This window comes from Petaurus breviceps, unplaced genomic scaffold (genome assembly GCF_028583685.1).
Source record: "Petaurus breviceps papuanus isolate PSGF00001 unplaced genomic scaffold, PetGlider_PUasm1.0 90994, whole genome shotgun sequence".
Classification (NCBI taxonomy): Eukaryota; Metazoa; Chordata; class Mammalia; order Diprotodontia; family Petauridae; genus Petaurus; species Petaurus breviceps.
This window is the reverse complement of record NW_027187393.1, coordinates 284,482-312,407: the sequence shown is the minus strand read 5'-3', so window position 1 is coordinate 312,407 and position 27,926 is coordinate 284,482. Positions and strand designations below refer to the sequence as shown.

General features: G+C 38.3%; 1 protein-coding gene across 1 annotated transcript; it reads left to right on the top strand.

Annotated features, from left to right (window-relative positions):
• Positions 1-384: 384 nt before the first annotated feature.
• On the top strand, positions 385-27,573 carry KIAA1191 (KIAA1191 ortholog). Its single transcript, XM_069077508.1, has 9 exons — positions 385-653; positions 1,708-1,819; positions 2,575-2,658; positions 6,149-6,339; positions 8,604-8,721; positions 17,293-17,417; positions 22,771-22,877; positions 24,108-24,250; positions 26,261-27,573. Exons 3-9 carry the CDS (start codon positions 2,628-2,630, stop codon positions 26,464-26,466), a joined length of 921 nt encoding a protein of 306 aa, XP_068933609.1. The 5' UTR covers positions 385-653; positions 1,708-1,819; positions 2,575-2,627; the 3' UTR covers positions 26,467-27,573.
• The last annotated feature ends 353 nt before the right edge of the window (positions 27,574-27,926 follow it).

The following is a 27,926-nucleotide window of genomic DNA, read 5'->3' as shown; positions in this document are numbered from 1 at the left end:
TGAGTGGAATGGAATTGAATTGTTGAGATGGAAAGTGAGGACAGAAACTGCCGTTTGCCTCATTTTCAATCCCAGGTACTTAGCACAGTGCTTAGTAAGCGCTTAATAAATGTTTATTGAATGAATGAATAAGTGAAAGTTAAGGATAAAATTTAAGGGAAGGGGTAAGGAGATGGGGCCAGACCGCAAGACCGATAGAAGTCAGACACAGCCGCCAGGTGCTCTAATGAGCCGCGGTAAAAGGCTGAGAGCAAGTCTAGGGCGGGGGTTTATTTCATTGGGAACTACATTTCCCAGAGGGCCCCGGAGAGGCGTCCAAAACGTTTCCTCCCTTCCCTCTTCTTCCCCTCCCTTTGGAGAGCCGCTAGCAACTTCGCTTCGCGCCCCAAGTCTCGCGATCTCCACGGCTTTTATAAGACCGGGCTTGGCGTCGCCGTTCCGCTGCACTCTATTTGTCCCAGCTGAGGTCCGTTTGGGTCTTGGCGCTACTTGCGTCATGGCCTCAGTTCGCCCCGTGCTTCGGTGCTTAGGGAGTGACGGGGACCTGGAGCCTTGTTAGTCTCAGTTTCCTGTCCGTGGCGGAGCCTCGGCCTTCAGACGGTCTCTTTTCCCTCCTTTCCTCCATCCCTCCCCCCCTCACGGAAACCCAGCTGGTAAGAGGTCCTCGGCCGGCTGGGGGCGGGGCAGGGAGGGGAGAAGGGCTGGCTGGGGAAAGTGTCCGTGTGTGGGGGCGGGGCGGGGGCGGCGCGGGGGGGAGGGAGGGGGGTTTGGGGGGCTTTTGGGGAAGGGTCGAGGGGCCGGGGGGGGGAAGGGGGGGCTATGGACGCCTGCGGGGCTTCCTGTGGGGGGGGGGCTGCGACGGGATGGGACTAGAGGATTTTGAGGGGCGTCGTGGTGTGTGGATGGGGGAGGCATTAGAGTATTGGTGGTTGTAGAGTGGTCCGTGGCCCTGGGGTCGTGGGTTCCCTGTGCTTAAGGTTAGTAAAGGGAAGTGAGTAAATGGGCGGAGATTTGATGGGGGAGGTATTATGGATAGAGGGATATGTATTGGGTATAGACTGCTTGTTGTGCGGCGGTAGCTGGGGGTATGAATGGGCATAGGCCTGAAAGCCTGTAGGTATTGTGTAAAGGCTCGAGGCTCGACGGGGGATGTGCGATGGGAGAAAAACAGGTGGTCTTGTTCCACTTCCCTGAGGTGGGGGTTGGTGGTAGCCTGTGCTTAGAGAAGGGAAGGCCTTTAGGTTTGGAAAAAGGAATGGAATTGAAAGCTTTTAAGTGTGGAAGCCCTGAGCCCTTCTTCTAATGTCACAGACCAGGCCCAGGCCTTTTTTTTTTTTTTTAACGATATCAGTTCTGTCTGGAACCAGTCCCAATGGTACAGTCACACCAGGGCAGTTTTAATTACTGGTGGCTCATATGGTTGGAATGGCCTTGCAGGTAATGTGGCCTTCTTATGTTTCTTGAACCATAGTTAGGTTCAAAGTTGGGTTATTTTGAGATTCGTTGAATTTTATTTCCGCATCTGTTTTAATGTGTTCTGTGGTGGAACTGTGTTAGAGTACTTTCAATGATTCTTGTAACTGTAAGTAAACAAACTCTAGTGTTATTGAATTTGTTTTTTGGGGGTGTGATTGTGAGGTGCTTTCTTTTTTTGGTGAGAAAACTTAGTAAAAGACTTTGCTTTTGTTTATTACTTCTTGTCTGTAGAGCCTCTGCATGAGAGCTGCTTGGGACTTTTTGCTAGTTCATCACTAGCTGCAGAATGTTCCCTTTTGACATCTTTGTCTTATCTGCATAACTTCTGTTGACATTCACCTTGGTAAGGAGATGTTCTCTAATTATTTACACCATTCTGTTTTAATGTGGAGGGGAACCAATAAAATTAGGCCTTAGTCTTAGTTTAAGGGTCCATAGTTTCCTCTGGGAGATGGTCTCCATGAGTTAGCCTTGGCTAAAAAAAATTATAACCTTTACAGCCATCTGGATGGTGATAAGCTTATCTGAACTTAATTTGGGCAGCAGATGTCAATCACAGTACAAGTACTGCCTAGAATAGCTTAGAGCAGGAATTCTTAATGGATAGTTTTCAGAGGGTCCATGAACTTGGAAACTTTAAATATTTCTATAATTGCATCCCAATACAATTGGCTTTCATTGTGACCCCTGTATTCTATCCAATTAAAACATTCCGAGAAAAGATTCATAGACCAGATTGCCATGGGGAGTCAATTGATAGAAAAAAAATTTAAGAATACAGGCCTTAGAGTTTGGCCTTCATGAGAGATGACCTTTCAGAATGAGTACATTGCAGTGATTACCTGAAAATCAATCCTCCATAACTTGTCTTAAGAACTCAAGATTCACACCATTACCATGAGTAGGGCTTTGATTTTTAAGTATTTCTAGTAGATGGCTAATTTTTTCCAGGGAATTATCTATAAATGGTGTGTTTACATTGTGCTGTTATCAAACTCAGCTATATTTGTAAAAGTATGAAGTAATTTTTGTAGTATTTTTTGTTTTCCCAACTTTCAGTATATGAAAATGCTCTTTATTATTTTTATTTGGTGACAGGGAATCAGAGTTCTAGATATCTATCTAGAGAAACACCTGGATCACAGTCTTTCATGGCATCATCCAGAGAGCCAGATGTGCCTGGTAAATTCAGTTTTTTCTAGTAAAGTTTTCATACTTTATCTGTTTAATCATATAAGTTATTATGAAAGGAATCACTTCACTTGGAGCTAAGGTTCTATTTGTAAACTGTTTTTAGATTTAACATTCGTATTTTTAAAAATTGTCTTATCCATAGGAAAAGTGATTATTCTGATTCATACTCTCTCACAGAATGTTACAGCAGGAGGGGGGGGGATCTTGGAGATACCTAGTTCAAATCCCTTGTTTTTCAGTAGGGAAGCCGAGGCCCAGACAGGGGCATTAGCTGCCTAAGAATACATAGCAGAAGTCATCTAGAACCTAGAATATTGACTTTCAGCTGTTATTTTCCACTAAACCAGAAAGCCTTCCTTCATTTATATTTGCCTATTATTTACACTAGGTGCTATAAGAAAATCTAGGGACCTCCTCGGGGCTTCTGTACTATTTAGAAAAAAGAGAAAGCAAGCCTCTGAGAGCTTGTATTTTGCTAGTGTGCTATGAGTTTCTGACCACAGAATAAGCATCAGTGAAGACTGAGGTGAGATCTGAGGGAGAACTGACAGGTAATGAGGCATAGGGAACATTGGAACAAGTCAGTCCTGTTATTAGGGATAATCTGGATTTGAGCAAAAGCTGTGAAGTACTCCTGTTCATAGGAAGATGGATGAGGTGAACTCTTAAAATAGACCCCTTGCATTGGTTAGTAGGGAGATCTTAGAGGTTTTTTCTGACATGGAGAGAGGAAGAGAATTTTTTTGTTAGCTAAATTAAAAGATTTGTGGCTGTCAAAACTTGACCCATAAAGATTCGTTTATTAGTATAGTATTTGCTAATTCCAAAATGAGTTTATTAAACATAGTCATTCATAATCAAATCCACACATGCATTTTTTGACCTAATGATGATAGGAGGGAAATTTATACTATTCTGATTTGTTATGAATTAGCTACTTTAGTTGAGATGATTGAATTTTTTTTCATTGTTGTAATTTCTGGATCTAATGCTACACCAGTAATGAAATTCTTGGTCTGTAGTGTCAACATATTTCCCTTTGTTATCAAGCCAGCAAGTATAATTAATTATATGCTAGGTACTATGCTAAGTACTGGGGATACAAAAAAAAAGGTAAAAAACAGTCTTTGCTCTCCAAGATCTCACAGATAGCAATGGGGGAGACAATACAAAAATAACTATCTCCAAACATGATATATGCAGAATAAATTGTCAGTAATAAACAGAGGAAAGGCACAACTTTAAGGGAGATTGGGAAAGCCTTGTAGAAAAGAGTAATTTAGGTAGGACTTTAAGGAAGCCAGGAGGTAGAAATGAGGAAGGAGAGAATTCCAAACATGGGGGAACCACCAGTGAAAATGCATTTGGGAAATGGAGTGTCTTGAGAAATCCCATGTCACTGGATTAAAGAGAGTCAGGGAGAGAAAGAGAGAGGAGTGAGTGAGTGAATGTGTGTGTGTGTTGGGGGTGTAAGTTTTAAGAAAACTGGAAATATAGGTGGGAGCTAGGTTTTGAATGCCAAACAGAATTTTATATTTGATCTTGGACCTTATAGGGAGCCACAAGAGATATAAATTCAATACTACATACATATACTGACAGTACCCTGTTAATTGTTTTGCTTTTACTGCTAAATTTAATTATTCTTAAATATAAGATAGCATGGGGCAGCTTTAGGTGGTACAGTGGATAGAGTACTTGCTGGGCCCGGAGTCAAGAAGACTCATGTTCCTGAGTTCAAATCTGGCCTCAGACACTTACTGTATGACCCTGGGCAAGTCACTTCACCCTGGTTGCCTCAGTTTCTTCATCTGTAAAATGAGCTAGAGAAAGAAATGGTAAACCATTGCCAAGAAAACCCCAAATGAGGTCATGAAGAATCAGACATGACCAAAAAAGACTGAACAATTAATAAAATAGCTTTGTCAAGTAGTATCAAAGGCTGTTAAATAAACATTAGGGTTATAATGTTTTTTAAGTAATGTTTTTTACTGTTCACTCTGAAGCTTAACTAACAAAGCATCATCATATCATAGTGCTGGCCAGGGACCTTAGAGACTATCTAGTCCAGTTGTACATGAGCATTATTTCCCTAGTGTGGAATCAACTCAAAATTCTAGATGACATCAACTTGGACTGGTTGCATGTTTTTCACTCTTGTCACTGATTCCCATAATTGCCTTAATGACCGATAATTTATAGTATTTTCATAGAATTGAAACTTGTTAGAACTGAAGGTATCTTAAAGATCGTTTGGTCCAACCCCTTACTCCTAGACATAGAGAAACTGAGGCACTTCTAACCCTCATGATTACTGGTTAATAACTGCTGCAGTTATTATGCTCTGTAGAATGAAAAGCAAGCATTTTATCATATTGCTTAGTGCCTTACTATTAACTTTTTGGCTAGCTGTCTACCGGAATCCCATACTTTGAAATCTGTTCGCTTTCCAAATGCTAATTGTTGGGTATCTAGGTGCCAGGCATTAAGCAAATTCATCTTTTTAATCTAGAATCTAAGCAAACAATTTTAATTTGAAGAGCAAGTTAATTAAATGAACCTTGTATCCCTGGTTAGAAAACTTAATTTGAAACCCTACTGAAGCATGAAAGAGGAAGCTGTCAGCTGGGAATATCTTTGGAATTAGGTAACAGTACTGTTGTTGCCTTGTATCTTAGCTTGCAAAGTTCAAATCTAGCAAAAGATTCCTCCAGTTTGTTGGATCCATTTGAAATGTGACAACTTTTGCCAAAGGAAGTGAACTTTGAATGGTATTGAAATATGTTCTCAACACTTAAAACTAGATAGTGCATTGTTATATTTGAAAAAGGTTCTGATAGAGATCATGCTGAATACATATTGGAGATATTCATCAAATGCAGATGTCAATTTTTAGTAATTTTTTTTTTTTTGGAGAGGGGAAAGCAAGGCATTTGAGGGTTAAGTGATTTGCCCAAGGTCACACAGCTAGTAAGTGTTAAGTGTCTGAGGCTGGATTTGAACTCAGGTCCTCTTGACTCCAGGGCTGGTGTTCTATTCACTGAGCCGCCTAGCCGCCCCAATTTTTAGTAATTCTTAATGTGACTTTGATAGCCCTAAGGAAAAGCTTATGATGGGAGTTGGGAAATTACCTGCGTTTAGGTATAGTGATCTTTGAGGACATTTTATGTCACCTGTCACAGAATGACTTTTGATAAAGTTTTTCTTGTGGAAAACCTGCTAGATAAGGCTATAGGATTTAGAGTTGGAAAGGACTTTAGACATCATCTAGTTTAGTTTTCATTTTATGGATGAGGATCCAGGGGTCCAGAGAGGAAGGGGACTGGTGCTAGGATATTCAAGTAGTATCAGAGTTCTTATAAATCCTAAATCCCCCTGGTCTTTACACTCTGGTGCTAAACTTCAGAATTGAATATGACTGTATATTAGCTGATATACTACTACATGTGTTCCTCATCATGGGCATCTTTGTTCTTAGCTATTGAGCACAGTACAGGTGGGCTTCTAGGCAAGATGTCTTTGCCAATTGGAATGCATCGTCGGGCTTTCAGTTATGATGATGTCCTGGAGGATCCCACACCGATGACTCCGCCTTCATCTGACATGTGCAGTAAGGTTCTGTGGAAAAAGCCGGTCATCCCAGATCGGAAGTACCAACAGCTTTCCAAGGTATTTAATAGCTGTTGTTTTAGTAGAACTTAGTACCTCTCTATCCTTTTAAGAATGGGAGAAATTTGAGGGCTAAAACAATTGGGAAGTGACATCATAACATTTAGGATAAACATTAAGCATCTATTGTGTGTAGAACACCACAAGGCTCAGGAGATACAAAATTTAGTTAAGCACTTCTTTAGGGCTACTAGTCTGTATGATGACTAAGACTCATATACATTGTATCATGTCATGAGTACAATAGAGAGGTGCAAAACAAAGTTCTCTTTGGTTGGAGGGTAGAGATTGGTCTCAACTATGGGGAATTGGGAAGCCTTCCTGGAAGAAGTGACATTGAGGTGAACTTTTTAAAAAGGATTAAAGTAGCTTGTTGTAGGCTTGGGACAGAGCTTGAGCAAAGGCATAAAGAGAGGAGGGGGGGAACATGTGTAGTCACCCAATTGGCAATGACATCTTCTTGCTAAAAGGTAATGTTTGTGGAGTAGAAAGTAGCAGGAGCTTATTGCAAAGAGGTTAAGAGTAATTTCAGAAAGTTGAGAAAAGTGAGGTGGTTCCAGTTGTGGGTGACCTTGGCAGAGGAGTTTGGACTTTGCTTGGTAAACCACTGGGAGGTGCTGAAGAGTAGGCCAGACTCATTTTTCTGAAGTCAGTTGATCGAAGCTGGGGTTTTACCATCTTCTCCAGGTTAGCTTTTTCCTTTCTATTTCCTCCTTGCTATGTATAAGTAAATCTTTCTTGCTAAATCCAGAAAGGTAGCTATGAACCTGGGGAAGTGTTACATTTGCATTTCAAGGGTGAATAATTAGAGTAAGGTGGTGTCTACTGAGAGTCTGACCTTACCACAAGGGAGCTATTCTGGATTAAACAAGTTTTGTGCCAAAGACAGCAGAAGTACAAGAAACCCTTTACGCTTATTGGATGTCATCTGCCTTTATGGCTCCTGGAAGCTTTTTCAGACTCTTTAACAAAAATCCAGAGATGTATGGAAGCAGAGCAGAAAAATGTGCCTGAGGATAGCTTACCTCTTTGTTTCTTGAATAGAAATCAGGTATTTTTAAGACAAGGTCAAAGCTTGATGGTGCACATGAGGGGATAAAGTGTATAGGCACCCAGTTTGGCAATGATATCTTTAATTTGAGTCCTTTGAGAATGAGAATTGCTTTGGGAGTACCTGCTACCCCCTTTTCTTTCTTTCCACCTCTCGCCTTTGTCTTCTGGAGGTTTGTAAGAAGGGAGAGAATCAGCCTACTGTTCTCTTCCTACCACTCTCCCCAGAGATTTGAGCATTGAGATAGGTACTTAGAATACAAATGTCAGTCTGCATTTAACTCTATCATTTAAGGATGAGAAGAACATAGGATTTAGAGCTGGAAGGAATTTTAAGTATCACCTTGTATAGCTTCCTTGTTCTATAGTTGAGCTTAGATGGTTTTGCCTAATAGGGAGAAAGACATGGAACTAGTTTTTGGATTCCTGGTCCACTATTCTTAGTCTCTTAGTTGAGTCTTTCACCTAAAAATCTTAAAAGTGTTCTTTAAAAAAAAATTTTTTTTTTGCTTATTTTTGGAGGGCAATTGGGGTTAAGTGACTTGCCCAAAGTCACATGGATAGTAATCTGAGGCCAGATTTGAACTTGGGTCCTCATGACTCCAAGGCCAGCACTCTATTCACTGTGCTACCTAACCTCCCCTTAAATTAGTGTTCTTAATGGTTTGGGTATATGGTTTTATAGGTTACCCAAGCCTATAATGTACTTCTAATTATGTTTCTTCTGATCAATTTGCCTCTCTGAACGTTCTTAATCATTGGATGTGGGCAAGTTAGCTGATCTTCTTTTGCTGTTTCTTACCACCTGTCTACAGTGCAAACTGTTCATTGATATAATTTCCTTAATATCCTCTCCCACCTTCCTTACAATTCACTTGCAAAAATTTTAGAAATTATTCTTAAGATATAGGACTTAACATAGTCAAGATGTGTGTATGTATATTTACAATTGACTTAAATCTCTAAAGTCCTAATATTCCAATTAGGCAGTAAATTTACAGGAAAAAAAGATTTAAAATTAAAACTACATTTTGAGAAAATACATATCTTACCAAAATACAAATAACAGTACATTTGTTTAAAATCCCCTTCTGGTTGTGTTTTTATTTATGAAGTGAAACAGGTACATTTTAGTAAATCTTGGAAACAGAATTTGTGACTTAATTTTTTTTCCCTGGCCGTTTCAAAAGTGTTTCCTCACACTTCCTGCACAGGTTGAGGAAGGAGAAAATAGTTTCTCTGTAACTCCCTCAGCTTCCAGTGACCAAATGAACAAGGCCCCAGTGGTGAAGGCCAAGGCTACGCATGTCATCATGAATTCTCTAATTACAAGTAAGCAAGAGCTCTTAACATTTTGTGAGAGTTGAGTTGGGGAAATGGGGGTGGTAGTTGGATGTCAGAATACCTGAAATAAGCCTTCAGGTGCTACCTCTCAAAATTCCACTCAGTGCTTGCACCTTGCCTAATTTGGTTGTTACAGAAAGGAAACTTATTCTATAGAAGGTTAGCTTTGAGTTAGCATCTCCTAAGCCTAGTTTCTAGCATCTTAGTTGATATATTCAGGTGTTTGTGTTTGTTTCTGCAGTCTTGCCAGCATGTCTAGTTTTAGAAAATGTTTCTTTGAATTTAATTTTTCTTTTAGGAGAAAGAAAGGTGTTTTAAAATTGTGCCACCTTACTTGTCTATTAGGCATAGATAAATAGTTGAGTCATGGAGCCCTGGGATTTAGAATTGGAAGGGATCCTAATCCTTTCATTTTATAGGTTTAGGAATCTAAGGCACAAGGAGGGGGTCTAATTTGCCTGAAATGACATAAGTAATAAGCAGGGACCCTGGGATGGATCCAGTTTCTTTGACTTCAAATTTAGTTCTCATGCTGGTGGTTGAGGTGAATTTACACTAAAGCTAATTAATTACTGAGTACATACTGATGTTTTCTTTATCTGTGGTTTGCAGTGTAATCTAGTTGGAGGTCTGTGCTTTTTGAGAATTTCAAAAACTAGATGGCTTGCTTTTTATATTTTCATTAAGATAGTCATAGAGTGTGGGTCTGGTTGTGGGAGAAGTCAATAATTATTGGAATGGAACTTCACTCCACTTTTTGATGTTTTTTTATTTGCATAGACTAGGCTTAGAGCTTTGTCAGCTGTTTTTTTGAAGCAGGAATAAGGTACAAGGTAATGCTTCCCACTCACTGATTTGCACAATGTCATTTCTCTGGTCTCTTTCCAAGGGCAGAAACACTTGTTTAAACAGGTTTAGGAAATCAACATTGGGATGGTAGCAGAACTCAGCAGTGGTTGGAAAATTATCTAAAGCCAAAATCAAGTGTTTAGAGGCCATGGTCAGCTTTTTAGATCATGCACATTGATTCAGGCCTAAAGTCCTTGCAAATCAGTGATTTACTTAGTTTTGTAAACTTGTGAAGGCTCTTTCAGTGTTGATGGAAGAACAATAGCAGCCTAGCACAGTGTGTATAGTATGGTATAGTATGATAGTAAATAAGGTTCTAATGTGGGCATTGTGAAGTGTTTGCCTTGGAAACTGAATGGGTGTACAATTACAGTGATTGGTAAAGCAGACCTTGCTAATTATTAGTGATATACTTTCAGAAGCTTTAGTGTCAGGATTTTGAGCTGAAAGTGTCCTTGGAGCTTATCCAGTCTAACCCTGGCAATTTATAGCCTAAGAATCTGAAGTTAAATAACTTTCCCAAGCCTCTTAGGAAATAAATAGCAGAGCTTGAATTTGAACCCAGGTCTTAATGACTTCAATATTCTTTCTTCTATACATACCATGGTGCTTTCATTAGAATGACAGAAGTTTTGACAAGTATTTCTCAACTCTTACACAGAACCTTGGTGTCCTCTGCAATGTGAATATAGGGAGTTGAATGAGCCACACTTAAGACATTTCAAGGGTTTGCCTGTTTCCAGCTTTGTTGGCAGGGCCCTCTGATTTGGAGTGTTTTGTACTAGGGTTTTATTCTCTTCCCTATTGTCGCACTCTTCTCTGCCAATGCTATCCATGAGGTTATCTTGGAGTGGTTTGCCATTTTCTTCTCCATGGTTTTAAGGCAACCAGTGGTAAAGTGACTTGCCCATGGTCACACATCTAGTAACTGTCTAAGGCAAAATTTGAACTCAGGTCTTCTGACTCCAGGCCCTGGGCTCTTTCCTCTGAGCTAACTGCCTAAAACTAAATTGAGGTACTAAATTGTAAAATACCACAACTCATACCTTTTCCTTATGATTCACTTTTATAAACTCCTGTCTTCTTGGGAGCCAGAACTAAAATACAGTGTACCAGTTTCTTGGGTGGCCCATGGATTTGATTGTGGACCTGTTTTTGCCTCCCATTGCTGTATTTCAAGCACAAAAGTGCTTTGTGACCAAGTCACTTTTTGATCTAGGCCACTGCCCTCATTCTGCAGAGTAGAAAACTGAGACTCAAAGAAATAAAGTAGCTTGTTGGAGATCACAGATTGGGCTTCCAGATACTGTGAAAGGAGTTTTAATTTTTAGAAAGATAGTCCAGGATCAATCACCAGAGTACCATGAACATGGGTTTCCTAGGTTTGAAATATCTGACAGTCTCAGGAAAAAACAGGTTCTTTGTTATTAAGTTGGGGTATTAGGAATATCTGTGAAAATGAAAAGTCGGATTTAGTAAGTTTTTTTTTTTTTTTTTTGCAAAATAGGAAGACTAGTACTTTAGCACGATTAATTGGGTGTTCTTCCAAGTCTGGGAATACCAACTATATTCATGGCTAATGTCATGGAATATTTGGTCTAATAGAGAAGACAGATGTTGAACCTGGTTGAAAAATTAGAGTCAGCTAGCTAAAGGATGACTAGTTTCTCTTAGACATTTGGGAGAATATGTTTCAGGAGATTTCAGGAAGACCAGAGTCATCTTAATTGAATATGGCAACTACTTAATGCATATCATACTGTGGAATGTAACAGAAATCCCTGTTACCTGAAGTTTTAAAATGCTTGACCTTGGTGACAACTGCTTATGTGTTATATTGTTCTTTTGCACTACCAAAACTGCTCTTTTAAGCAAATCTTCTTTCTTTTAATATATACTCAACACTACTGTGTGTACCTGACTTTTTGGGGGAGGGAAACTTCCTCAATTGATTCAGGTCACTAACTTTTCCACACTTCAGAGTCTTAAAAGAATTGCTTGCTTAGAGGCTCAGTGACTTGCTCATGGTGACATGGCTAGTGTCTATTGTAGGTGAGAGTTGAACCCTGGTTGTTTTGACTCCAAGACCAGTAAAAAACATGTAGTAGGTGATAGATTTATTTGTATATTAGAATCATGGTTTTGAACTGAAAAGAACCCTAAAGAAAAGTTCACCCCCTTCATATTATAGACAAGGAAATAAGGACCCTAAAGGGGCAACAGGACTTTTACAGGGTTGCAGAGATAGTAAAGACAGTTAGTCATTCATATAATAAACATTTATTCAGCACCTGCAGTGTGCCAGGTATTGTCCTAAGCTCTGGAGATACAAAGAAAGTGTATCTCAAGGAGCTCACAGTCTAATGGGACAGACAATATATAAACAACCATGTACAAACAAACCATATTTAGGACAAATTCCCTCAATAGAGGGAAGGCATTAAAGGAGATCAGAATTAAATTCTTTTGGAGGTGGAATTTTAGCTGGGACTTGAAGATAGGGAAACCAGGAGGTAGAGATGGGGAGAGAGCATTCCAGGCACTGGGGACAGCCCATGAACATTCCTGGTGTCAGGAGATGAAATGTCTTGTTAGAGAAATAGCAAAGAGGCCATTGTCACTGATTGCAGAGTACTTGGGAGTGTAAGGTTTAAGAAGACTGATAGAAAGGAGCCAGGTTATAAAGGACTTTGAATGCCAAAGAAAGGATTTTATATATGATGATGCACATAAGTAGCATACCCTGTAACATGGTCAAATGTGTTTTTGGAAGATCACTTTGGTAGATGAATGGAGGGTGAACCGAAATAGAAGAGACAGGCTGACAAACCAGCAATTGGATTATGCACCAGATTAATGGCACTATTATAGATCCTCTGGAAACTTGGTTGATCATTGCATTGATCAGATGCTTTTAAAAAACATTTAAACTACTTGAAATAATTAACATCTTTAGCAAAATTGCAAGATACAAAATAAACCCACATAAATCATCAGCATTTCCATATATTAACAACAAAGTCCAGCAGCAAGAGATAGAGAGAAATTTCATTTAAAATAACTGTAGATAACATAAAATACTTGGGAGTCGCCAAGACAAACCCAGGAACTATATGAACACAACTAAAAAACACTTTTCACACAAAGTCAGATCTAAACAACTGGAAAAATATTAATTGCCCATGGGTAGGCTGAACCAATATCCTGAAAGAGTAATTCTACCTAAATCAATCTGTTTAGTGCCATACCAATTAAATTATTTTATAGAGCTAGAAAAAAAAATAACAAAATTCATATGGAAGAACAAAAGGTCAAGGATATCAAAGGAATCAGTGGGGAAAAAAGTGAAGGAAGGTAATCTAGCTATGCTATCTCTCAACAATCTGGGGCAGTTAGGGGTTTTCTGGTGAATAGAGGACCTGCCCTAGAGTCAAGAGGACTTGAGTTCAAATCCAGCCCCAGACTTGACTCTTGACTCTTGCTAGCTGTGTGACCTTGGGCAAGTCACTTAACCCCAATTGCCTTGCATTCTCCCCTCCAAAACAAACAAAAAAACCAGTCTGGTACTAGCTAAGAAATAAGAGTGGTGGATCAGTAGAATAGATTAGGTATACAATACATTATAGTAAATGACCATAGTAATCTAATATATGATAAACTCAAAGATCTAAGCTTTTGGAACAAAAACTCATTATTTGACAAAAACTTTGAAAACTAGAAAACAGTATGGCAGAAACTAGTTATAGACCACCATCTCACATAGTAGGCCAAGATAAGGTCAAAATGGGCACATCATTTATTTCAGACATAAAAGGTGATAGCATAAGCAAATTAGAGCATGGAATAGTTTACTTGTCAAATCTATGGATAAGGGAAGAATTTATGACCAAACAAGATAGAGCATTATGAAGTGTAAAATAGATGATACTGATTATATAAAATTAAAAAGTTTTTCCAAAAACAAAACCAATGCAACCAAAATTAGAAGGGCAGCAGAAAATGGGGGGGGGGAGTGGAATTTTGCTGCAGATATCTCTGATAAAGGCCTTGTTTCTCAAATACATAGAGAACTGAGTGAAATTTCTAAGAATATTTATTCTTAAATCTTAAATCATTCTGTCACTTCTTACAGCACAATAGTATTCCATCAAAATCATATTACCACAGCTTGTTCTGCCATTCCCCAATTGATAAATATGAACAGGTTGTTTTCAGACAAAGAAATCAAAGCTATCTATACTGAAAAAATGAACCAAATCACTATTGATTACAGAAATTCAAATTAAAACAACTCTGAGGTACCACCTCACACCTGTCAGATTGGCTAATATGACAAAAAGGGAAAGTGATAAATATTAGAGGGGATATGGGAAAACTAGGACACTTAAATGAATTTTTGGTGGAGTGTGAACTGATTTAACCGTTTTGGAAAGCAGTTTGAAACTATGCCCAAAGGGCAGTCAAGCTGTGACTCCCCTTTGATCCAGGGCTGTTAGATCTGTATCCCAAAGGGATTTAAAATAAAAGGGGAAAGGACCTATATGTACAAAAATATATATAAAAGATATTTTTGTGGTGACTAAGAATTAGAAGTTGAGGGAATCCTCATCATTTGGGGAATAGCAGAACAAGCTGTGGTAATATGATTTTGATGGAATATTATTGTGCTGTAAGAAGTGACAGAATGATTTCAGAAAAACCTGGAAAGCCTTAAATGAACTGATGCAAAGTGAAGGGAGCTGAACCCAAACATTGTATATAGTAACAGCAATATTGTACAGCGAACACTCATGACAAAACATTCTTTCTCCAGAGAAAGAATTGATGTTATCTGAATACAGACTGAAGCATGCTCTTTTTCTCTGTATTTCTTTGTTCAAGTTTTGTACAAAATTAATAATATGGCAGTGTTTTACATGATTGCACATGTAGAACCTGTGTTGGATTGCTTATACTCTCAGGGTGGAGGGAGGAATAGAATTTAGAACTCAAAAATGTTTTAAAATGGTTTTTCCATGTAACTGGGGAAAAAATAAAAATAAGAAAGAATAATCAACCATAACTATAGAGGACCAGTGATGAAGTATAAGCATGTACCTCAGCTCCTGACAGAGGCATTGTACTGAATGGGTAGAATGAGATACATTTTTTGATATGGCTAATGTAAGACATTTGTTTGACTGCACATTTGTTATAAGGATTTTCTCTTTTTTTTCCTTAATGGGGAAGAGATGGGAGGGAGAGAAGATAAATTGCTTAATTTAAAAATATTTAAAAGTTGTCCTTTTATATAATTGTTCTCTTTTTGCTCTCTTTATTCTATCAGTTCATACTAAGGATTCTCTAAAATCTTTCATACTTTCTTGCAGCATGATGGTTTTCCAACAATTTATATGCCACATTTTGTTCAACCATTCCTCACTTAATTTAAAAGTCAATCTAAGAGCATCTCCTGAAATTGTAGTTTTTGCTTATTTTTCCCAGGGGTGGGGGAGGTAGTAGCCTCCCTCTCATCTCCTTCCTACTAACCTGCCCTTCCTCCATTAGCTCTTGTTTACTGGTTGTGTTTGCTGTATTTGTACACCTAACTCTTTCTGTATTTGAGTTCGGCCTTCTTTTGTTTCAGATAAGAGTGAGGTTTATTTGATGCCTATTTTTCCTGCCTCCTCTCCATGTATGTATACTTTTCTCATGCATCTGAGATATTTTGAGAAGTAACAAATTTTACTCTCTTCCTTTCTACTCTTAACACTTGGGTATTCTTTTTACCTTACCTTTCCTTTCTCCCTCTTCTTACCTTGAGAATAGATTTAATCTAGCCACAGAACATCATTTTAAAATTTTCTTATTCCCTCTTATTATGTTAAAGTCCTGAAGAGACATTTGTTTCTTTCCCTCTTAGAATGGTAGTATTACATCATCTCATAGCTCCAGTAACTTTTCTTTCTGTGTTCTTAACTATGATGTGTGTTCCAACCCCACCATGCAAATCATGGTTTTTAGAGAGTCCAGTCCTAAAAAATCTTGATGTTTTCAGACCAATTTTTAAAGAAAATTATGTATTTACTTTTAGTTTACAGCATTCAGTTCTAAATCCATCTCGCCTCCCCCTGCCCCCCCCCCCCCCCCCCCCCCCCATATAATCAAGTATAGGTTGTACAGATACCTTCACATTTAACATTAGTCAAGTTGTAATGAAGGATTATGACCAGTGGAGTGAACAATGAGAAAGAAGGGACAAAATAAAACACAAAGAAGAGAGTAAGTAGTTTGCTTCAGTCTACATTAAGACTCTGTAGTTCTTTCTCTGGATTTGAATATTCCTTTCCATCATGAGTCTTTTGTAGTTGTCTTTTAACCTTATTACTGAGAGGAGCCCAGTCTATCAGAGTTAGTTGTCATAGATACTATGTGTCTGTAATTGTGTGTATATTATGTTTTCTCAGTTTTTGATTTTGTTATAATATTTTTTGATATCCCACGGAGTCATGATTACATCCCTTTGGTCTATTTTAGGTTTCAGGGGGTCCATTTCTTGGGTATTTTCTCTTCTAAGCTATTTATTCTTCCATTTCTTTCCCCTAAGAGCTTTTGTTTCATTTTTCTATCTTTTTTCTAGGTATTTATGTAGTCTTTGTAGAAAATCCATTTTTTCTTTAATTCATAGTTGCTTGCACTTGTTACAGAGTTACTCCCTTCTTTTGGGGGATCTCTAGATTTGTTATAATTTTGATACTGGTTGGTGTTTTATTTTCTCATCTATCCAACTTTAGTTTCTGAACTAGGGATTTGTACTAGTTTTCTTCCTTCCTGTTCTTCTGAGTGGAATTGTTGGTTCCTCTTGGTCTTCCTTTGAGATCCCTGGAGTCTTATACTAATCTCCTCCTACGGGGTAGGCCTTCCTGGATCTTTTAGTTTCAGAGGGGTGGAGCTTAAAGTCCCTCATTGTTGTCTCAGGACAGAGTGTTGGGAACTTCTGTCTCTGACTTTGTAGGTGTTTATGAGGTTTTCATTGTCAGTGGGGCATTCTCAATTCTCAGGGGAGACCTGTTTTTGTTGCCCTGAACATAGCCCTGACTGTCTTTAGTTGTGCTGGAAGGCTGTACCACCTTGGTGCTGGAGAAGGCACCTCTTTCCTATTACCCTGGGGCTTCTGGCTGATCTCTGGGGTAGAAGAAGCAACTTAGAATAGTTTCTCATTGGATTTCTTTTTTTTTTTTTTCATTGTTTCATTATTTCATTTTTTTATCATTCAGTTTCATTTTTTAATTTTCAAATGCCTAGTAAAAATCAACATAAACCTTCATCCCAATGTTCATACTAACATTACTCTAAAAATCCTGCTGTGGTGGTATATTTACCCTTTTCATTAAATTATTCAGTATGGTGGGAATTTCACATTTTGCTGGGAGCTTCGTATTCACAAAGCCTCATTGGAAGCTGTTGAAAAAGCCCTTTAATTTAAAGTGCTCTAGAAATAGAATTGAATTGTTACTTAATAAGTAACCCTTAGGAGATTTTATTTTTCCCTCTTACTAGAAAATACCTCACTGCTTTTGAGGTTTTGGGTATTAAAGTTGATAATAGTGGAAAAACTGGGGCAGGCTGACTCATCCTCAGTTCTAGAACTTTTTTCATTAGTCACTATTCCTGTGTGCAGCTGCATTTCCATGGTTATCTATGTGTGTATAAACTTGTCTTCAATTTCAGAACAGACACAAGAGAACATCCAGCGCTTTGAGCAGCAGGCAGGGTTGACAGATGCGGGATACACTCCCCATAAAGGCCTTACCACAGAAGAAACCAAGTACCACCGTGTGGCAGAGGCAGTCCATGTGAGTATATAACAGCTTGAACAATTTAGAAAATGTCACTTGCCTGGAATTATCTTTCTTCTTGGCCCCACCTCCTGATGTCCCTCAAGCAGAGGTCTCAGAGCCACATAGAGTGGGGCCTGACTTTGTGCTGAATGCAGGAATAGAGTACCAATTGGCAGTTTTGTCACTCATCCAATTCTGAGTCATGTTTTGGGGGCAGAGGACCTGTGTCTGTGCATAGGGTTGAAGTACCAGAGTGACAAGTGGTCATGGCTTTTTGGCTGAGCAAGAAGTAAAGCTCTTTCTTTAACCCTCAGAATAGAGCTGACTCTCAATTCTGGCCTCCAGCATAGTTTGAAACCTGCATCTGAATAAAGCGAACAGAAATCCCAAATCAAAGAGAGCCCATAGTTCTGATTCCAAACCATCAGCTTTCCAGCTGACTGATAGAGGCTGAGTTTGGCGTTCTCCTGGAACTCCAACCTATGGCAGGGGCAAGCCCACAGCTGTGTTCTAAAGACCTGAAGCCAGGTGCAGGACTTGGAGAGCTCAACCCAAAAGGTGAGTGATCAGACTTTGCCTTGGATCACACCACTTTGGGAGCACTGTTAAGACTGGAGGTCCTAGCCTGTGCTGTGCCTAAGATCCTGGAGAAAATTTATATATTCATTATACCAAGCAAAACCCAAGACCATTTATCCTTTATTTATCAATTAGAAAATGACTTGGAAGCATACTTTTTTTAAACTGTTTTTCTTGGGTGTTTTTTTTTTTTTTCTCAACAACATGATTAATATGGAAATCTATTTTGCATGGCTGCACATGTATAACCCATATCAAACTACTTACCTTCTCAGAGAGGGACAGAGAATTTGGAACTCAAAATTATTAAAAAAAAAAAAAAAAAAAAAAAAAAAAAGGATGTTAATTGTTTTTACATGTAATTAGGGGGAAATTAGATGTATTTTAAAAACATTCAATTAGAACCTGGCCCTAATGTAAACTCTAAAATCAAGGCTAAAAGAATGAACAAAATAAAAATAAATAAAAAGCTATTATGAAGACACATGCTGAAGACACAAATCTAGAAGAGAATGACTCGAGGTATCCACAAAGAAAATCCTCAAAGTGTTAACACAGCTTACACGTTTAGCTAGAATTCCTGGAATAAATTAAGAATATTTTAAAAGGAAATGTTTTTATAAATGAAATGAGAATTCTAGAGTGAGAAAAAATTATAGTATATAAACTATATAGATAATGGAATACTATTTCACTATAAGAAACGGTGAAGGGTACTATTTCAGAAAAACTTGAGTAGAACTGATACAGAGTAAAGTAAGCAAAATTAGGAGAACATTTTATACAATAACAACAATGTTATAAAGATACCTCAGAATTGGGGATTCTGTTCAACACGAGTGGTCATTTTAGAGGACTCTTGATGAAACTGTTATCTACCTCCCAACCAGGAATGGACTCTTAACTGCTGTTTGAAATATTTTTCTTTTTGGATATTACCAGTGTGGGAATTTATTTTGCTTGACTGTATTTTTTCCTTTCTTTCTCAGTGGAGGTGGGAGAAGGTGGGAATTAATAGTTGATTAAAAATATAACATAATTATTAAATAACTAATGCATTCCAAGCTTTCCTTTAAATCTCTTAAGAGATCTGAAAGTTACTACTGTAGTACTTAGATCACTATGACTTTTAAAAACTCCTTTCCATCTGTCTTATCTATCCACTAATGAATTGATCCTTCCATTGCATGTGAATCTAGGCAATGTGCAGTAGCATTTTTTGCTCTCTGGATTGGTAGACTTTTCTATTGAGTGACCATGGATCTTGTGGAGACATTGTAACAGTTTATATGCAATACTTCTTTTTTGGACTTTGTGCAGGATATCCTCCATGATAGTGGTACATGCCTTTCATGGGTGCAATGGATCATTGAGCAAAACTACTTCTGAATGCAGCAATCACGGAATCTTATATAACATACATTTTAAGTGCATAGAGACCTGTAGTGAGAAATCACATGACTGTCCTGTGCTACTTCTCAGTGGTACTCTTTGGGTACTTGGTGAAGTTCTGGCTTCAGCAGCTTTTTTTAATTTGTGATTTCATTGGTATGGGGAAGCTCCTTCTACTAGTGCAGTTCATCTAGTTTTCTGCAACTTCTGGTCTTAAGAGTGTCTAGTTCTGTAAATGTACTCAGCCAGTATCTGTCCGAGATGGAACAGGAACCAAAGTCTTTGGCTTCAAGGACAGCTTTATGACAAGTTGCCTTTTCACAACATTAGCTGATGCTTTAAGTTCTTAGCAAGATCATCCAGCCTGATAAACTGGCTAAGAACTTAAAGCCAATTTATCGGGCTGGATAAACTGGCATCTTGGCATGCAAATATTTCACCCCACAACCCTTGTCCCAACTTAGCTGTTATGTCCACTTCCCTCCTCATGAGTAGTACTTTATAGTTGTGTAACCAGTTACTCATGCAGTAATATTTTTTTTTTAGTTAATCTTGAGATCACCTACAGTAGTGTTCTTTGCTTAGAATGTATAGGATCTAGAACTGGAAGGGACCCTGAAGATTACTACGCCCAAGTGAGAAATTGGTGCCTTTGCCTAATTTTATCATTTATTTCTAAATATATTCACTCAGTCTTCCTCTTTAACAAATATTTGTTTAAAAATTCAGCTATACATTCAGTGTATAAGTGGCAGTATAAGCAGTATTCTGTACCTCCAATAAAGGGAATGTATTCTAAGCTCTTCCCTGGGGCCAGGATTGGATTGGTAATTATAGTTATACAGCATTGAAGTATTTTTCTTCCTCTTTGTTATTGTAGTCACTGTGTACATTGTTTTCTGTTCTAATTTATTCTCTGAGTTCTATTAGTTCATAGATCTTTATAAATTTCTCTGAATTCTTTAAATTCATTGTTTTATATGGTTCCATTTTTTAAAAATTGGGTGCATCTGTTTTGAAAAATCTATTAGAAAAATTTTGTATTTCCTTATTCTGAAGAACTAAACACATGCTTAGGGGGAAAAGCCCCTATCATTCAGTCGTATTAGTGTATGTAAATTAATCAGGAAGCCATAATCTTTGGGGGACACAGAACAGTAACACTCACTTTTCTTTTTTTTTTTTTGGAGGGCAGTTGGGGTTAAGTGACTTGGCCAAAGTCACACAGCTAGTAAGTGTGTCAAGTGTCTGAGGTCAGATTTGAACTCAGGTCCTCCTGACTTTAGGGTTGGTGTTCTATTCAATGAGCCACCTCAGTGGAGCTACCCCAGCACTCACTTTTCTAACTGAGGCAGGTCATACAAATGTTATCGTCATCTTAGAGCAAACTGAAAGTGATTTGCCTGAATTCAAACAGATTGTAAACAGGAATCCATTCCAGGCTTCCTGACTTCAAGTCCAGGACTCTTTCTAATATACCATGTTGCCTTTTGTAGTCCCAAATGTTCTTGGGAACTGCTTTCCAAGAATCCTTTTCACTTGGGCTTAGATGCATTTTTTTTCAAATACCTTCCTGTCTGGAAGTATACATTTCTCTTAATCTCCTAAATTTTGATGTGTAACCCTGGAGGTCCATTCTTGGTTACCATTCTTTTCCCCACCCTGGACACTTTTCATTTGGTTCTGTGCAAGTTCATTGGGCGCTCTGCTTCCAGATACCTGTATTTTAGGATGTCTTTGTTGCATTTTTTCATTATCAAGTATTCTGCTTTGAACAGCTTCCTGTTTTAATCACACCTTTGACCTCCCTGTTTCACCTATTTCAGCAAACTTTGTATATGCAACTTACAGTAGAGAAACTTACTATTTGCTCCCAGGCTTTGGGTAATTGCTTCTGTGGCAGTACCAGGACTTTATTTTATAGACTTAAAACTTAATAGTTTTTTATTGTTTAATGTTGTAACATTGTCTTTGCAAAAAATGACTTAGATGCCTCATAAAGACTGGATTAATTGATTGGTATATGTAATGATAACCCTCATTTTTGTAGTGCTTTAGGGCTTTAAAAATGTTTCTTATTTTAAATAATTTTTTAAAAATTACTGATATTTTTTGTTTTACATTGCTTAAATTTCACATTGTATTACTCCATATTATTCTCCTCCCAGATGAGCCATGTAACCAGTGTTGTTTTTTTTTTTAAAGAAATAGGATAAAAAAGGACACCCCTTCTTCACTTAGCTGTTAGAGGAGAAAGAAAAAGAGGATGAAGTAATGCCTGCTTTGTTCCTCTGTAAAGGATGTGGAACATTACATGTACTTTCAGGCTTTTTCAGTGTATTAATTGTGTTTTCTAATGTTTCCTTCTTCCTCGTTAAAAAATAACATTTTTAGGGATGACCAGGTGGCTCAGGAGTAAGAGCACCACATATACTTAGCACCACACCCGGAAATAACTGGCCGTGTAACCTTACAACTTAAGTAACTTAAGCAAGTTACTTAACCCTGATTGCTTTAAAAATAATAATAATAACATTTTTATAAGATAACTTTGAGAAAGGAAGACTGCTACTAGGGAAAATTCTGGTGATATTAAAACATGTCAGGAGGAACTTAAATAAGAGGAAGAAAAAAAACCGGCCAAACTGATCAATATATTGGAAAAAACCTGACAGTGCATGGAGTGCTCAGCATCCAGGGACATGCCTCTTTGCAAGAGTGCAGAGATGTCTTCTCATTGACTTTTCTTTGGGACCACTCTTGTTCTTTTTCAGTTTTGCAGCTTTCATTTTGATACATTTGAGGTCATCTTTCAATTAGTATGGTGTTGATTGTGTATATTGTTTTCTTGGCTCACTTCATTTTGTATCACCTCTTTACAAAAACTTGGAAGAAGATCGTGCAAGCATTAAGATCCATTTTTTATGGATAAGTATGCAGAATATGTAGCATAAAAAGCACTGCATTTAGAGTCAGCCCTGAAGTCAGTCTTGCCTCTGTTCCTCATTGTCTGTGACTCTGGGCAAATAGTTTCATAGCCTTAGTTTCTCATGTGTTTAGAGAAGGGAGTTGGTTTGGAAGACCTTTGAGTTATCTTTTCAGCTCTGAATCTTAGGATCTTGTTAAAGGGGAAATGATCTGCCCAAAGTTATACAGTACATGGTAGAGCAGGGATTGGAGCTCAGGTTCTTTGACTTGCAGTTTAGTGCTCTTTCCTTTGCTCCACAACTCCAAGATGAGTAGGGGGTTGGAAGTAAGCAAAGAAAGATGTTTTATTCCAGACCATAATTCCCCATGTGGATTTGAAGCAAGCTATTAGCTTATACTTCTTTAATGAATCTTATAAGTAAGTGTGAATTCTTTCCAAGGCTTGTTTTTTTTTTCCTCTTTCAAACAGAAATTGAAGTTACAAAATGGAGAAATGACAAAAGAAGATACACTGATTGCTTCAACCCAGTCTTCTCCGAGTAGCACACCCTATTCTTCTCCCAAGCAAAAGCCCAGGTATTCATTCCCCAGGATCCCTCCCCACAAAACCATCACCAGAGCTTTCAGAGCTAGGCTTAGCCTCATTTTGGACAAGAGCTTGCTATAAACAATGATGGCTATATAAAACACTTTACCTGTGTTATCTCTCTGGGCCTTTGTGATAACTCTGAAGTAGGTGCTCTTATTCCACTCTAGAGATGAGGAAGTTAAGGCTAAGATGTTAAGTGACTTGCACTGGTAAGTTTGTACTAGCTTTAGTTATAAATTTATGCTCAGGTCTTCCTGAGTACTGAAAGTCTAGTACTGTCCACTATGCTGAATAACTGACATCTAAATTTTCTTCATTTGATGGTAGGTCATGTTTTCTGAACTTAACATTGGTGTTACATCTTAGTTATATATATTTTTTTTTGGAGGGGAGAAGGCAAGGCAATTAGGGTTAAGTGACTTGCCCAAGGTCACACAATGTGTCAAGTGTCTGAGGTCAGATTTGAACACTGATCTGCCTGACTCCCGGTGCTCTATTCACTGCACCACCTAAGTGTCCCATCATATACTGTTACATAATTTCCAGATGAATAGATAACATTTGGAACTGGAGTTGTATAGCATGATAAAGAATGTATGTACAGGCATACTCTGCCTAAAGTTTTAATTGGATCTTTTGAAAAACCAGTGTGAGGTAGCTTATTGTGAGGGAAATTAGTACCACAGGAATACCAAAATAGCACAAAGCTTTTTTTTTTTTTGCCTTTTGGAGGGCAATTGGGGTTTTACATGGCTAGTATTTTTGTGTGGGTGTTAAGTGTCTGAGGCCAGAAGTGAACTCGGGTTCTCCTGACTCCAGGGCTGGCACTTTACTACCCCCGCCACCTAGCTGCCCCAACAAAGCTTTCTTAATTACTGGTGGGGTTTTGTTATATATTGATCATGTGTCTTCTGATACTTCATTTATACCTGGGTTGCTGTAGATGCCAGAAATGCCTAAGTTTTAGTTAGGTCTTACCAAGTGGGGAAGACCTTTTTGGACTGTAATGCCTGTTGAATTCTAGGTAAATCAGGGGAGGCTTATTATCTGATGATTTCTTGTAGTAGAAGGGTCAGAGTACTCCTGTCATTGAAAGGTGTCAGTGAACCATGATTTATGTATTCCAGTTTCTGCTATACTTAAGGCATGATATTAGAAGTTTTTATGTGGTGGTTCTTATGTGCCTTATGGACTTTTCTTGTGACTTTTTCTTCCAGAGGCTGGTTTACTCATGGATCTTCTACTTCCTTACCTGGCCTAGATGTCAGCAGCATGGACTCTGGAAATGGAGATAGAGACAAACCCTCATCTGAAAAATGGAGCCTTTTCGGACCAAGAACCCTTCAGAAATCCGACTCGGGTATTGTGTCAAGGGGGGGTTACTTTTAAGAGCTTTTTTTTTTTTTTTGGATAAGAAAGAGGAAACCTACATTGCTAAGAAGGATTGTGCTAGATTTATGGAATGGTTCCCATTCCAGCACTGAGTGTCCTTCATTAGTATTGGCAATAATATTAAGTAACTTATAGCACTTATTTGCAAAGCATTTTGTTGTACAGTATCTTATGTGATGGCTTAAGACCAAAAGGCCATAGAATTAAGGACTGGAAGGAAACCTTAGAGATAATCTAACCAGTGGTGGGGAACCTGTGACCTCAAGGCCACATGTGGCCCTCTATCCTCAAGTGTGGCCTTTTGACTGAATCCAGACTTCACAGAACAAATACCTTTAATAAAAGGATAGGTTCCTGTAGGTTTCCCACCCGATTCTAAATTTTCTCACTTTTGTGTATTGAAAAACTGAGGTTTATAGTGTTATTTACCTAAGATTGCACAGGTCAATAGTAGCAGAGCTAGGATTCATGCTTAGGTCTCCTAAACTATTGCTTTTTCTGCTACACCAAATTGCCTCCCAACAAAATGCTTCTCAGACTTTAAAGTGTTGAAAAGCAGATCCCTCTGCTTACCAACATAGTTAAATATACTTGAATTTCAGGTTCCAAGGCTTTTGGATTGTTTAAATCAAATCCAGCCTAGGGGGTATGAGGATGGAGGTGAAGGTTTGTTTTGAAGCAGTTACCTTTGTGAAAAGGGAAGGGAATAAGCATTTACTTTGTGCCAGGTTAAAAGTGTTAAGCACTTTGCAAATATTGTCTCATTTGATCATAACAACCCTGAGAGGTGGTTGCCATTATATTCTCCATTTTACAGTCAAAAACTAAGGCAAATAGAGCTTAAGTGATTTGCCCAGAGTCATCCAGCTAGTAAGTGTCTGGGGTCAAATTTGAATTTGGATCTTTCTGACTCAGGGCCCAGTGCTCAGCTGTCACCCAGCTACTTAGAAATCCTAGGATTCTACTGTTATTGCTTACATTGACAGGAGGTATAAAGAGATAGGTGTTAAATATTTATGGAAGGCAGTTTACTATGAATAACTTAGTTTTCTTTGGGGTTTTAGGTTTTTATAGCCTGATTTATTCAACACTATCAACATGTATCAGTATAGTGTTCCCATTTTATAGTTGGGAAAATGGAGACCCAAAAGTAAAATGTCATGCTCCACAGTCACAAAGCTAAGTGTTACTGACTTTTTTTTTTAAGCAATCAGGGTTAAGTAACTTGCTCAAGGTTACACGACCAATTATTTCTGGGTGTGGTGGCTAAGTATCTGAGCCCAGATTTGATCCCCAGGTCATCCTGACACTGGAGCTGCTGCTCTTACTCGCTGAGCCACCTGGCCGCCCCTTGTGTTATTGACTTTTTAAAAATATTATTGACTTATTATCAATAACAATTGACTTACAGTGTTCTTTCCATTAAGCAGTATCATGCTGTGGGAAAGAAGAATAGATTTTGAGTTGAATATGGTCTTCTAGTCTCTCTTCTCTCCCCCCCCCCAACACCTTGGGCCGATCTTTCCTTGCATTTATCAAATGGGAATTTTCTTGGAATACTTCCTGGACACTGGTCTGGGTGGTATGTGTATCCTTTAACAAATAGGGAATAGATAGGAGATAATGTAGTCTTAACTCCTACCTAGTATGTTATTTAATATTTAAATAGTTAATAAAGGGACTCTAATGAGAGGGGGGAAAAAAGACCACTTCCTTATTACTAGTACTTTACTCTGTATCAGTTACCTCCTCCTCCCCCACCCCCCAATACTTTCTCCCTTTGTTCTGAGGTGATAGGGAGTAACAGAGTTGTATAAATGATTACTAAGCTTCTGTGGCACTTTCCAAAATGGTTTCTGAATTAGTTCAAACTTGTGACTGTAAATAGCTTTAATTATGACTGACCATAAAGTTGTTTTTTGTTTTACGCTTCCAACCTTAGAAATGGAAATAATTTGTCTTCTTTGGCTTTACTCAGGTTTCAGTGTCCAGTCTTATAGAGGTACTCAGAAGCCATCACCAATGGACCTCATTCGGGTTCAGGCTACTAGAATTGCAGAAGACCCAGCAGCCTTCAAACCACCTAAGATGGACCTTCCAGTGATAGAAGGAAAGAAACAACCTCCACGAACCCATAATATCAAACCAAGAGACATGAATGTGTTGACTCCTACAGGCTTCTAAAGCTCCCTTTTCATATGAGCAAAGTTGTGTTATGTAGACAGCATCTTAGACTTTTCTTTCTTCCCATCCACCTTGCACATAGGAAAGATGTCATCCATTTATAGTTCCTGGGGAGATAGTGATTGTTTCTTTAAATATTTATGCAAAGCTTGAATCTTTCTAATTCTAAAGCAGGAAGATCTATTCTGTAACGTCCCAAAATTGGTCTGAATTACTTCTCAAAGTACAGCCAATTACTGATCTATAGAACTAGATTGAAGGGGGCAAAGGAAATTAAAATCTAGTAGACTTTGTTCTGCATATCTTATCCAAGATAAATTGTTTGGTGCTTCTTTTCTTTGATAAAGAACATTCCTATGATCCTAACATCTTAGTTGCTGGAGCTAACAGCTTCTTTTTAAGAGAACACTGCTACTCTAGAATCAAGGTTCAGGACCCCCATTTCCTGGTTCCCTCTTGGCCAGGAATAGAGAGGCTAACAGGAAAAGTCTTTTGGAAGTGGAGACTGATATTTTCTTGTGACATTCATGAAAAATTAGTCCTTTGGTTAAGGATTTGCAGCAAAAGATCTGGTCTGACCTGCCCTACCAGTGGACTTTTCTTTTCGTAAGACTGAATGCTAAAGCTTGTCTTATAATGGTGCCTTCAGTAGATGAATTTTGTTCACTTTTAGCAGTAGGCAGCACACTAAGCCCACAGAGACCAATAACTGATTCTGTTAAAATTCCTAAGGGAGATTCTGTGCAATGTTTTGTGCTGTAGAGTTAACAGCTGAAATAACTTTAAAAGTTGAAGTAAAATCTTCAGTGACAGTAAAATCATCCTGACTTTTAACTTCTTCCCAAGTATTGGTCTGAATCCTATTAGAGAAGGATGAGCTGCTGGGAGAAATAAAAGCTTTTCTCTTGAGAACTTAAAACTGAACCATCCCCTTATTCTCTCCCCCCACTTCAACAAATGATAGAAATAATTTTATTACCTTTTTACATGGCTGTGTAAAATTCATTCAATCCTGTCACTATCTCCTGGTTTTGTTTTGTGGAGTGCTCCCTAAAATGCTGTTTCTGAGGAAGAAAAACAGTACCCAAGAAGGCTTGGGCCCTTTTATTTCATGTGTATGTACTATTCCTTTTTAATGTGAGAATTTAATTTAAGAATAATTAATTTGAGAATAAACAGGTTGTAGGTTTTTGAAAGGGGGGGGAAGCAGTAGGGGAAGATTCAAAATTTCCTTGTGCCAAATAGTGGGGAAAATAGGATTTATATCTGGAGGACCTTAAATTTGATTCAGCCCCCTGTCATTTAAGATAGTCCTGGGAATTGAATCTTTTATACTCTGGTTCTTTTGGCACTGTTGGTGCTTGGAGATGAACTGAAGAAGCTCAGCACTAAAAGGTGAGCAAGGTGCAAATTTTTTTTTTTCGGTGGAAAGATTTGGAAGCTATACAGACAGAACAGTA

Coding starts and splice junctions, on each gene's coding strand:
- KIAA1191 (XM_069077508.1), top strand. CDS start 2,628: ATGGCATCATCCAGAGAGCCAGATGTGCCTG. Junction 17,418..22,770: donor GTGTGGCAGAGGCAGTCCAT/GTGAGTATATAA, acceptor TCTTTCAAACAG/AAATTGAAGTTACAAAATGG. Junction 24,251..26,260: donor CCTTCAGAAATCCGACTCGG/GTATTGTGTCAA, acceptor GGCTTTACTCAG/GTTTCAGTGTCCAGTCTTAT.